This window comes from Crinia signifera, chromosome 5, assembly GCF_055691185.1.
Source record: "Crinia signifera chromosome 5, ASM5569118v1, whole genome shotgun sequence".
In the NCBI taxonomy this organism is placed as follows: Eukaryota; Metazoa; Chordata; class Amphibia; order Anura; family Myobatrachidae; genus Crinia; species Crinia signifera.
Window position 1 is genome coordinate 279,510,928 of NC_139221.1, and position 12,890 is coordinate 279,523,817.

Here is a 12,890-nt window from a genome sequence, read left to right on the forward strand (position 1 = left end):
TATGGAGAAATCGGGTCCATCGTGTCCATAGGCTTCAATGTTAAATTATTTTAACATTGAAGCCTATGGAGAAATCGGGTCCATCGCGTCCATAGGCTTCAATGTTAAATTATTTTAACATTGAAACTGAGTCCATTTAACATAGGAAAAAATGGTAAAAGGGCCAATATGGGCCATTTCTCATTGGGTATGGCCCCGTCATGTGTGTAAAAAATAATGGCCCCCCATTGTGTGCGCCACCCCCACGATCGACGCGAACCCGAAGCGTGGCGAGCGCAGCGAGCCCGCGAGGGGCGGCGGTGCGCGTCCTCCGACCTTTTCATTCCCCTACTATCCACGTCGGCGTGGAGTTGAGAATAGATTAGTGTGGCGAGCGCAGCGAACCACCGAGCCCGAAGCGTGGCGAGCGGACGCTGATACCTTCACAGATCCCTGCGTCCCCTCGCGTGCTTCACAGGTATCAGCATGCGCTCGCCACGCTTCGGGCTCGGTGGCTCGCTGCGCTCGCCACACTAATCTATTCTCAACTCCACGCCGACGTGGATAGTAGGGGAATGAAAAGGTCGGAGGACGCGCACCGCTGCCCCTCGCGGGCGCGATGCGCTCGCCACGCTTCGGGTTTGCGTCGATCGTGGGGGTGGCGGCCACAATAGGGGACCATTATTTTTTACACACATGACGGGGCCATACCCAATGAGAAATGGCCCTTATTCGACCTTTTCCCATTTTTTCCTATGTTAAATGGACTCAGTTTCAATGTTAAAATAATTTAACATTGAAGCCTATGGACAAATCGGGTCCATCGCATAGGCTTCAATGTTAAATATTTTAACATTGAAGCCTATGGAGAAATTGGGGGCATCGCGTCGGGTGCGCATAGGCTTCAATGTTAAAATATTTTAACACTGAAGCCTATGGGGAAATCGTGGGCATTGCGTCGGTCGCGTCGTATGCCTTCTTAAGGCACACGACCGACGCGATGTACCCGAGTACTGCTTTTTTCAAAGGAAATCGCGGGCATCGTGTGCCTTAAAGTTAAGGCACACGATGCCCGCGATTGTGGCCGTGATAGGAAACAAGTACCCTTTTCGATATGTGTGTAGGTTCTAGCTATTGGGATACCACTGTTGTCCTTCTGAGTTGCAGGAACCCGACTGCCTGTAATTCCTACCAACCCGATTTAAGAAGTAGATGCTACAGTAGGAGCAAGTTTCATCTTTGCTCCTTTGGCCATGGCTAGCCATGGCTATTCTATTGTTCTCAGCTGCAATACGTATTGTATTGCAGCTGAGAACAATAGAATAGCCATGGCTAGCCATGACCAAAGGAGCAAAAGATGAAACTTGCTCCTACTGTATCTTATAATACAAAAGAACTAACATCGGAAATATTTGAATATTGAAATATACAGATGAATGGAAATTTACACCCACCCCCCCCCCACCCACCCACATTACCCTACCCGTCTTGTCTACGTGTTTATGTATTTATGTATTTACTGTATAGATAGGTATTTAGTGTAATTATGCTAAGGTGAGGGTCTCAAGAGACACCAGCTCTATGATTTTCATTGTACGTAAGGGCTGGACCTGTTACCTTATTAGTGTTACAATTCTTATGGTGATTGATAGTCAGTTGGAGCTTTAATTTATTTTAATTGGTAAGCACTGCAAATGGTTATTTAAGCCACAATACTATGATTATGATGGTCCAATCTGATGTATATTACACTAATTCATAAATGTGACTATTGTTATTGTCTCTGTTATATTGAAAACATTCAATAAAAAGATAAAAAAAAAAGAAGTAGATGCAGTACAAACTGACACTAGACACAGAGAAGACTAGAAGAGGATTCCAGCATGGGTAGTAGTTCAGGGAGGATTCCCCAAACTACAACCCACAGCAAGGCGTGCAGGACAGGGCGAGGCTGTCCCGCAATGCTGTAGTGTGTCGTAAAATATTGTATTTGCATCACCTGTATGTGAGCACTTCTCCATATTACCGACAGGCGGACTTAGGGTTAGGATGTGGGGGTTAGACGGGTTAGACTTCAGTAGGGGGTTAGGTTTAGGCACTTACAAGGGGGATGTTAGGTCAAGGAAGCATTGTATAGGGGTTAAGGACTAGCAGGGAGAGTTGGGGTCAGGCTAAGGGGGGGGGGGGGGGTGTAAGGTTGAGGCTGCTGCAAGGGAAGTTTATGGTGTGGAGTGTAAGGGGACACGATTCTCCGTATCAGGATGCTGGGGTCCGTCTTTTGACCAATCATCCTATCTATCCCCTAGATGACAACTACAAAACGGTCGTCTGCATTTTGTTTGTGATATTTAGTTAGCACTTTGTTTTATTGCTGGAATGCAGGAAATAGCACTAGTACTGTACTTCCTACATCTTGTATACACTAGCAATATATTGCATAACATCACCAGAACCATGGAAAACAATCATTGGCACAAAAACTAGACATTTGGTAGTTGGTAACCTCCCAGATCGCTGATACATCTTGCAAGTTCTGTTGCTATAGAGATGACTAATCACAGTATTGTGGCCATTACTACTTGGTGCATAGATCCACCAATAGGATTTTCTGCACTTCTGCAATACAGCGGCATTGAGGAAAGTGTTTGTCTGTCATGGCAGGCCTGGATACCTCACATTATTCTAAATAGTAGTGCCCACAGTCCATATTATGCCATATAGTAGTGCCCACAGTCCATAGTATGCCATATAGTAGTGCCCACAGTCCATAGTATGCCATATAGTAGTGCCCACAGTCCATAGTATGCCATATAGTAGTGCCCACAGTCCATAGTATGCCATATACTGTAGTAGTGCCCACAGTTAATATGTCCAAGAACACTGCCCCTTTTATATTACAGTATACAAGACACTAGTGTCCACAGTATGTATTATTTCAAGCTATAGTGCCTACCTTTACATAACAGAAATAGTAATATGTATGCTTAGACAGTGAGACCGGCTTTATAGGGGAGCAGAGATGTTAGCCATGGCATCCATGTACCAATATTAGCATATGCATAGCAAAGAGCATACATAGCTGACCATTGTGCTTTATGAGCTACCTGTCTTGAATGCCCCTGCCACCCCCCAGGCTTACTCTAGCCCTGCTCACACCTACTTCCTAGTGAAATGGCAGCACAGTGCTTGTAATACTGAGTCCATGGCGAGGGGGCAGGAGGCACAGGAAGCAATTTTGTGAAAATTGCTTAATTTTGGCACCACTTCCTCTTCATAGCATTATGGATAGTTGGATATTACGCTCTTACATCCTATTGTATATGATATTTAGTTATTATAGTAAGTATTGGTAGTTTTCAATCTACTACACTATTATTGCAGTACCCAGTTTATGCTGTGATTAAATTATTATGATCATTGAACATTTAATATTAAATGTTACAGTAAATATTGTATTTCTTATTTGCAGTCTTGTTGTAAAGCCTACGAATATCTTGGCTTCATTATGGAGAAGGAACAGTCATATAAAGATGCTGCAGAGAACTATAAACTTGCTTGGAATTACAGCAGTCAGTCCAGTTCGGCTGTAGGTATGTAACCTTGCCCCCCCCCCCCCCCTAAAGGGGGCTGTCTGATAACTGCAATTTTAGATAATAGTTTCCAGTTTGTGCTGTTGCCAGAGCAGACCTCCCCCATGTTTAGCTGTGTGGCCCAATGTGCAAGGACTGAGACACCCACTTTTGGCATCTGCTGTAATGGGGCGTCCTTATATGCCACCATGGGTCACAGCATTGAAACTTGCACCAGCCCTATGGTAGTTATGGTTCTTCCCAACAATTTTACTCTTAAAAATGGCTGCATTAAACCGCCAAAAATTTGATAGTTAAAAATAAAATAAAAATTCAGCACTCAATGTATACAGGGGACGACCACCAATGGTAAGAGGTTTTAAATCATCATCGGAAAAGCATGCTGCCCATGTATATATCCACAACATCGGCCAACATTGATGTTCCTCAACATTTGGCCACCACTGCCAGTGGTGCACCACTGGATGCCCACCAACGATAGCAAAATCCCTTGAAGATTTAGACTACCGGTGGTGGTAAAACCACTAGTGATCTATGGCAGTGGTTCCCAAACTGTGTGCCTAGGCTCCCTGGGGTGCCTTAGGACACTTGCAGGGGTGCCTTGGGGTGGTGGACCAGGATCATTTCATATTATTTATGGTCAATGTACCAGGCAAAACCAGTGCTTGTGGCTGCCAATCATAATATATGGGGACAAACAGAAGCAAATCCTGTCCCTCACCAGATAACTGTGACATATAAACACAATGCACTTCATTTAATATTTTTTTCTGAATTTCTCGATAAGAAGCATTTGGCCTAGGGGTGCCTTGAAAATATTTTGATGCTCTAGGGCGCCGTGATTCAAAAAAGTTTGGGAACCCCTGATCTATGGCCATCTTTACTATATACATTAAACAAAAATGAAATTCTGAAATGTACATACTTTGCTGTAATTAAACTGCATTTGTTTCAAGCACCCTGTACCACCGCTGATGGATAGGTAACTTGGGGTGTCAGCTCTATGCTAGTCTGATGGCCTGTTGGTATTTTGGCTCTTTATATACAGACTCCTTCCTACTTTATTGGTTTTGTATACCTTGACAATGGGGTTTTGTGGCCCCTGAAATGTAGGTCAATGCTTTCACCTAATACACGCTTAAAACGTTACCCGTGGAGTGTCGCTGTCTGTTTAATTGCTGGTCTACTATCCATTTTCACCAGAAGTTCCCACCATGGCTCTAACTATTCTGAGTTTGTATATTCTCCCTGTACTTCTGTGGGTTTCCTCCGGGTACTCCGGTTTCCTCCCACAATCCAAAAATATACTGGTAGGCTAATTGGCTCCCAACAAATTAACCCTAGAATGTCTGTGTGTGCGTGTACATGTGGTAGGGAATATAGATTGTAAGCTCCACTGGGGCAGGGACTGATGTGAATGCTCAAATATTCTCTGTAAAGCGCTGCGGAATATGTGTGCGCTATATAAGAAACTGTTAATAAATAAAATAAATAAGTTACCCACGTTCACTGACCCACTCAGGAGAGTGCTGGACTGAATCCAAACTATGTATATATATATATATATATATATATATATATATATATATATATATATATATATATATATATATATATATATATAAAGTCACTTAGAATCAGATCTCACAGAGAAAGCATCCAGGACACCATGATTGAGGGCCCCGTTGGGTCCGAAACGTCGGCATACTTGTTGTACTTGATGGATTAATAAAAAGAAGCATTGCCTTACAGCTGCTTGGTGAGTGCCCTGATTCTAAGTGACTTTACATTTGGACCATAAGCTGTGCTTGTGTGACTGGCGGAAGCACCTCCGGAAGATAACAAACTAAACCGTGAGTGCATTGGGAATTACAGTATATATATATATATATATATATATATACAGTATATATATATATAGAGGGGGGGTGGCGGCACTCAGAAATAAATGGAGACCACGCTAGGTTAGACCGACGTTTCTGTGCCAACTGGCACTTTTATCAAGGTGCAGGAACAATTGACAATACAACAGTGAACATTTAAATACCCTTACCTGATCCGTCCGTGCCGCCCGCTGCGTCCTCCCGAGACGGCGTCTGATGATGACGTCACGCGCCGGGTGCCGAGTCGGGACGCACGGAGAGACCGCATGTGCGTCAGGTTGTCAAGGTAACCTGGCAACAAATGCCTGCACCAGCACAACCATCTGAAAAACAAGAATGACAAAAAAAATTACGTAAAAGCCAAGAATAATAAACATACAATAACCAGTGAAACATCTAGACACATTTACAGGGTCTGCAAAGTACTGTCGCCTTAGCTGCACGTTATAATAATCCATCTAAAACCGGGTGTTATCGTTCCCGAACTCCCGGATAGCCCTACTCACCATTATAAAAAACTTCTGAAAAAAAGTTTTTTTTTACTATAAATATCCCACATAAAAGGAATCCAGCGACTACCAGTCATTAAAGAAATGTGCGGATGCGCTAAATACATTGTTAATCACAGTGCTATAACAAGATGGCCAAAGTGAGACCGAATGGACTGATTTTGTATATACTAGTGTCATTCATGTATGACACTAGTTTGTACAAAATCAGTCCATTCGGTCTCACTTTGGCCATCTTGTTATAGCACTGTGATTAACAATGTATTTAGCGCATCCGCACATTTCTTTAATGACTGGTAGTCGCTGGATTCCTTTTATGTGGGATATTTATAGTAAAAAAAAGCTTTTTTTCAGAAGTTTTTTATTTAAAACTAATGTATTATCTATACTGCCCTCTATAATGGTGAGTAGGGCTATCCGGGAGTTCGGGAACGATAACACCCGGTTTTAGATGGATTATTATAACGTGCAGCTAAGGCGACAGTACTTTGCAGACCCTGTAAATGTGTCTAGATGTTTCACTGGTTATTGTATGTTTATTATTCTTGGCTTTTACGTAATTTTTTTTGTCATTCTTGTTTTTCAGATGGTTGTGCTGGTGCCGGCATTTGTTGCCAGGTTACCTTGACAACCTGACGCACATGCGGTCTCTCCGTGCGTTTCGACGCGGCACCCGGCGCGTGACGTCATCATCAGACGCCGTCTCGGGAGGACGCAGCGGGCGGCACGGACGGATCAGGTAAGGGTAATTAAATGTTCACTGTTGTATTGTCAATTGTTCCTGCACCTTGATAAAAGTGCCAGTCGGCACAGAAACGTCGGTCTAACCTAGCGTGGTCTCCATTTATTTCTGAGTGCCGCCACCCCCCCTCTGTACATTTGGCAGACAGCCAAGGCCTAGCCCGGAGGGCACCAGAAGATAACAGCATTTACGTGACTTACCACAACCATCCAATCGGAGTGCCTCCTCACGAACTTATATATATATATATATATATATATATATTTTATTTTTTTATCTTTATGTTTCCAGGTTTCAGGCTTGCATTTAACTATCTAAAAGATAAGAAGTTTCTGGATGCCATCGAGGTTAGTCATAAGGTAAGTCCTGCACTGCTCTTGTTGTATATAAACTGCTTTTCTGAAATATATTTGTTCTCATGGAATCTTCCTGTTTTTTTTTTTTGTTTTCTTTTAGGTCCTTAAAGATCATCCCACGTATCCCAAAATCAGAAAAGAGATTTTGGAAAGGGCTCAAATTAGTGTCAAGCCATAGATCTTTCTCTGATCTGATGAAGTTGATAGCCTGAATGACTACCGGCCGATCGCCTTAACATCTTTAATTATGAAGGCTTTTGAGAGATTAGTTCTTGCTCACGTTAAGGAAAGCATTCCTCCTGGCTTTGACTCCTTTCAGTTTGCCTACAAGGCTAATAGATCCACGGATGATGCAGTGCTTATGTTAGTTCATAAGATTTCTGCTCATCTTGATTCAAAGGGATCCTCTGCCCGGATCTTGTTTGTAGATTATAGTTCGGCCTTTAATACCGTAGTTCCATCCACATTAGTGGGCAAACTTTCCAGTATCGGATTAAGTGGGCCCATGTGTGGCTGGATTCTGGACTTTTTATCTAACAGGCCTCAGGTCGTTAGGGTGAAGAACCAGGTATCTGGCGAATTGATAGTTAACACAGGTGTCCCCCAGGGGTGTGTTTTGAGCCCCCTGTTGTATTCATTATTTACTTATGATTGTACTACCAGCTCCGATTCTGTTCAAATTATTAAATTTGCGGACGATATTGCCATTCTAGGTCTCATCTCTCATGATGATGAGTCAAAGTACAGGACGGAAGTGTCCAAATTGGAGTCATGGAGCAGTGAGAATTGTTTGATCCTGAACGTGAGCAAGACAAAAGAAATGATCGTGGATTTTAGAAAATTACACAAGACTACATATTGCCCACTGGTTTTAAATGGTCAACAGGTGGAGACTGTTGATTCTTTTAAATTTTTGGGTGTAAATATATCTAAGGACCTTTCATGGAGCACTCACATCAATATTACCGTCAAAAAGGCCCACCAGCGTATGTTTTTTCTTAGGAAACTGCGCCTGGCTGGCATGAGTGAGAGAACTCTGGTGAGCTTTTACTCATGTGTGATTGAGAGTGTCCTCACTTACGGTGCTGTGGCATGGTTTGGTCCCTGTTCGGCAGCTGACCGTAAGTCTTTACAGAGGGTGGTGTCAACTGCAGGTAAAACGATTGGGGTAGTCTTACCAAGTTTACAAGATATTTTTAAAAAGCGACTTCTCTCGAAGACTAACAGTATCCTGAGGGATCCCACCCACCCAAATAGTGATCTCTTCTCCTTACTTCCATCAAATAAACGATATCGTTCAGTTTTATGTAAAACCAAACGATATAGGGAGAGTTTTTTTCCAGTAGCAATCCGCACTTTAAACACTTTAAATATTTTAAATGTTTAGGGTTATTTATGATCTATGCACAATCCTGTAGTCAAGTGTACCTCTTTTTTATTGTTTTTGTATTTGTATTGTTTACAATTTATTTTCGTCTAATGTTCATTGTATGTGGACGTTTTATGATAATAAAGATTCTATTCTATTCTATTCTATGAAATGTCACCATCTGTCTATTTACCTGTGTTGTTTGTATCGCTCATGTGGCCAAACTACTTGTAGTTGTTTATAAAAAATGTTTAAAGTATTTATTTCTAATTAAGAGGTTTTGTTATTTTTGTTATTACAAAGTTAATTACAGAGTTTAGTACATTAATTGATTTTTGATAAATATAAAGGTGCCATACACTAGACCAATTTGGGACGATTTCACTCGGAAATCGGCCCAAATCAGATGTGTTTGATATCCCGTGCGCATTGGACCTGAGCTGGAGGTCAGATCTGCTGCCCGTCCGACCTCTGCCGGTCCAACATGAGTTGTACTATACAACTTTTGTACCATGGCACTGCTCACATTCCTATAACAGTTGATTATTTTATTGTCAGCATTGAAAGACAATTTAACCCCAGGTTTCAGTACAAGGAATATGAAGATGGGCCGTATATTTGTTGTTATAAAATGCATTTGGATTATTATAGTGATTTGTGTACAATAAATAAAGCGACCAAGTTTGTCACACACAGACGAGCTAGGAATGCCACAGCTAGGAATGCCACGGAAGGTGTGGGCAGTCATTCTGCTTCTTCAGCTGGAAATAAGTTGGGAGCGTTGTGTTTTTTTCCAGGGAGCAGATTTCTTTGGGGAGTCAGTAAATTCTGGTTTCTGGCCATGGAATAAAAGGTGACTGGAAAGTTGGGTGGAGCAAAAAGTTCCATATCTCCAGTCCAGGTTTTAGGCAGATCCTTCATTCAGCCCAGCTGAGCTGTACTAGTTACTGACCTGTAGCAGTCAGAGCAGCTCAGGGTCACAGCACACAGCAAACACCTGTCTGTGTAATTATGTCTGCTCCCATAAGGTCTCATGTACTCTGCATAGAGGCCAAGGTTCACCTGTTCTAAGTTTGATTATTTCCCTGACAAAAAAGTAACATTTTAGGCTATTTAAAGCTGTGTACACACGGTGCGATTCTGGCTCATGGCCGAGTTGACTATCCAGTTCTGGCTAACTGCACTTTAGATGATCATGTCCTATAGATTTAGACTATCTATTTGGTCCTAGGCCAGGAGTGGCCTAGGACCAAATAGATAGGAGCTTTTTGCGACGAGGGCCAGATTTGGTGAAGTGTAAATGTGTGGGGGCCGACCATTCAGCCTGACATTCTATGAATCATTAATAACATCAGAATGGTCCCCCACTCTGCCCCCATTCACTCTATGTCCCCCAGCCTGCCCCTTCACTGTATTTCCCCCAGTCTGCCCCCATTCACTGTATGTCCCCCAGCCTGCCCCTCCTTCACTGTATGTCCCCCGTTCACTGTATGTTCCCCACTCTGCACCCATTCACTCTGTCCCCCAGCCTGCCCCCTTCTCTTAATGTCCATCAGTGCCTCCATTCATTGTATGTCCCCAAGCCTGACCCTCCTTCACTGTATGACCCCATTCACTATGTACGCCACTCTGCCCCCATTCGCTGTATGTCCCCCAGCCTCCCTTCTCTGAATGGCCATCGCTGCCTCCATTCACTGTATGTCCCCCAGCCAGACCCTCCATCACTGTATATCCCCCACCCTTCTCTGTATGTTTCCCAGCCCCTTGTGTGAGCCAGAGGATGGAGAGGCAAAGGAGGCACTGCAAGGACAGGAGATGCTTGGGCCCCCACTGCTGCCCTCCTCCGCTCTGCATGTTATGGTAGCAAGCTTCCCCCTTGCTGTTTCCTCCCCAAATACTGCTGTCACTGTGGTTGTGGAGTAGGGTGATATACGATTGCAGCAGCAGGGGTAGGATGCTAAAAACACATCTGACTGTGGCGGCCGGCACCTCCTCACTGCAGCAGACAGCAAGGTAAAGGTGCGCTCGCCAGGGCCCCACCTTTAGTGTCCTGTGTTGTGCTTCCCACATCTGATGCTCTGCCCGCTTCCAGCTGGAGGCTGCGGGCCACTTGAAATTACAGCACAGGCCGCAATTGGCCCCCGGGCCTGACTTTGGACATGCCTGTCCTAGGCCAAATACATTCTACAGGCAAGATAGTCAAGATAGACTTGCCTACACAGTCTATTTTTCTATGAGATACTGACTAAACGGGGGAGCGCTCCGGCATCGAATGTGGATGAATACTGAGTGATTCTGACGAAGTTTCTATTTGGTATAGCCAGAATCGCACCGTGTGTACACAGCTTTAGTCTAGGTTTCTTTTTTTGACCTTTACAAGTGCCCTTATTTCTCAGATTCACGTTGAACAACATTAGATCCCATTATGTAATGGAGAATGTTGGTATGATGTTGTACACTTAAAAAGCTATAGAGGTCTATGTACTAAGCCTTGGAGAGAGAGATAAGGTGGACGAAGGTAAAGTACCATCCAACCAGCTCTTACCTTTCATATTACATGCTGTGGTTCTTATTCTGGTTGACTCGCAAGGCTGCCAGATGTTTTTATGTCAATCACGACGGATCGCCGTTGTTTATGGAGAACACATGCCCGATCCATTTGTAGATATATGGTCATTTGTTTCCCAACTCGTCGATCTCCAGATCATGAATCAAAGCAAATAGAACCTTGGTGTTTTTTAAATTTATGTGACATTTTTACAAAAACCGCTTCGAGATGCACACCACCGGGTCCAGAGGTACCTTGTTGGTGAATTGGGTGGCTCTGAGTGCCACAGTGTGTCCGCAATGTGACAGACATCCACACACACACACTCTTCAACTTATTATATAAATAGACACCAGAGAGGGACTTTAATAGAGATAGAGACACCAGAACTTTTTTTTTTTTTAACCTTTAGGTAACGTCAACCATACTTCATCCTTAACCCTTTGTAAGAATATTCATATTACCATTATATTTTAAGAAAGATCACCTTGCGGTCTATTCTGTACATTTCCGCCTAAACAAAAGCCCAGAAAAGGCAGATTTATCATATAAATGCTATGCTATTTAATAGGCCTATTCTCTTTTCTACAAAAGTAGCACAGCACAGAGTTCAACAAGAATCACCAATTTTCAAGAAGTAGACAGTGACCTCTTGTGGCCATAGTATATACTGTCGAGGAAGCTGTGCCTTGTTCAATCTCCTCAGCTTTGTATGATAAAGTACAATGAATCTGCTCAACATAATTACATATATTTTCCTCAATTACAAAGGGTGGGGAAAAAAAACCTTCTACAAAGCTTCTGCAGATCCAGATGGCAACAAACACCCTGACCAGCCCTGCGTAGTGTATGGGGCCTTTAGGTCTTAAGATTAGATATATTTTGTTTTATTATTCATGATGATTAATGTATTTTATACAACAAAGCAATAAGGTTATCTGGACTATATCACAGGCATTACAGATATAATTGTGTGTCATCAGCACATGCATGACAACTTCTATTCCTTGAATATTAGATATCCAAGCGGTAACATTAACATATTAAAAAAGAAGAGCCCCAAGATCTGATCCCTGAGCTACTCGTCTTGAAACTGTTGAAACACATATTCCGCAGCGCTTTACAGAGAATATTTGACCATTCAAATCAGTCCCTGCCCCAGTGGAGCTTACAATCTATATTCCCTACCACATGTACATGCACACACAGACATTCTAGGGTTAATTTTTTGGGAGCCAATTAACCTATAAGTATATTTTTGGATTGTGGGAGGAAACCGGAGTACCCAGAGGAAACCCACGCAAGTACGGGGAGAATATACAAACTCCGCACAGTTAGGGCCATGGTGGGTATTGAACCCATGACCTCAGTGCTGTGAGGCAGTAATCCTAACCATTACACCATCCGTACTGCCATTACGTGTCTCCTCCACATCTCAGCCGGCTCCCAGGTAGAGGGCTTCATTTTGAATCCAAGATGGACAGTGTAAAATTGTTCTATTCTAGATTTAGGTTTATGCTTATGTTGGGGCCATGAGTGTACTCTGCTCTTCAGGTACCTTTCTGTAGTAGTATATGAATGAGAGTATCTATTAGAGAAGAGATATGCACGGACAAGTTTTGGTTTTGGATCTGTATTTTTTTTTTTTTATGATAAAAACAGCTATTATTCCTTTAGTAATATTAACCTCAATAACATTAATTTCCTTAATTAATTCAAAGTCCCTCCCTCCCTCCCACCCTTATGTTGTATAAATAGCATGGACTGCCACATGACTGTGACTGAAATGATTGGTTTGTTTGGGCCCCCACAAAAAAATAAGTAATTAAGCTGTCTCTTCTTTCACAAATTAAAGAGGCAAGATGTCCTACTAATCCTCCAATTCCTAACTCCCTTCAGTGTTTACATCCTCAT

General features: G+C 42.7%; 1 protein-coding gene across 1 annotated transcript in view; it reads left to right on the forward strand.

Annotated features, from left to right (window-relative positions):
* Positions 1 to 7,293, forward strand: part of TTC21A (tetratricopeptide repeat domain 21A) — a 70,532-nt gene extending 63,239 nt beyond the window's left edge. The window contains exons 27-29 of the mRNA XM_083189083.1: positions 3,449 to 3,569; positions 6,995 to 7,062; positions 7,160 to 7,293. Of these exons, the coding sequence (XP_083045209.1) occupies positions 3,449 to 3,569; positions 6,995 to 7,062; positions 7,160 to 7,237 (267 nt within the window). The 3' untranslated portion in view covers positions 7,238 to 7,293. The remainder of the gene's footprint in view (positions 1 to 3,448; positions 3,570 to 6,994; positions 7,063 to 7,159) is intronic.
* The last annotated feature ends 5,597 nt before the right edge of the window (positions 7,294 to 12,890 follow it).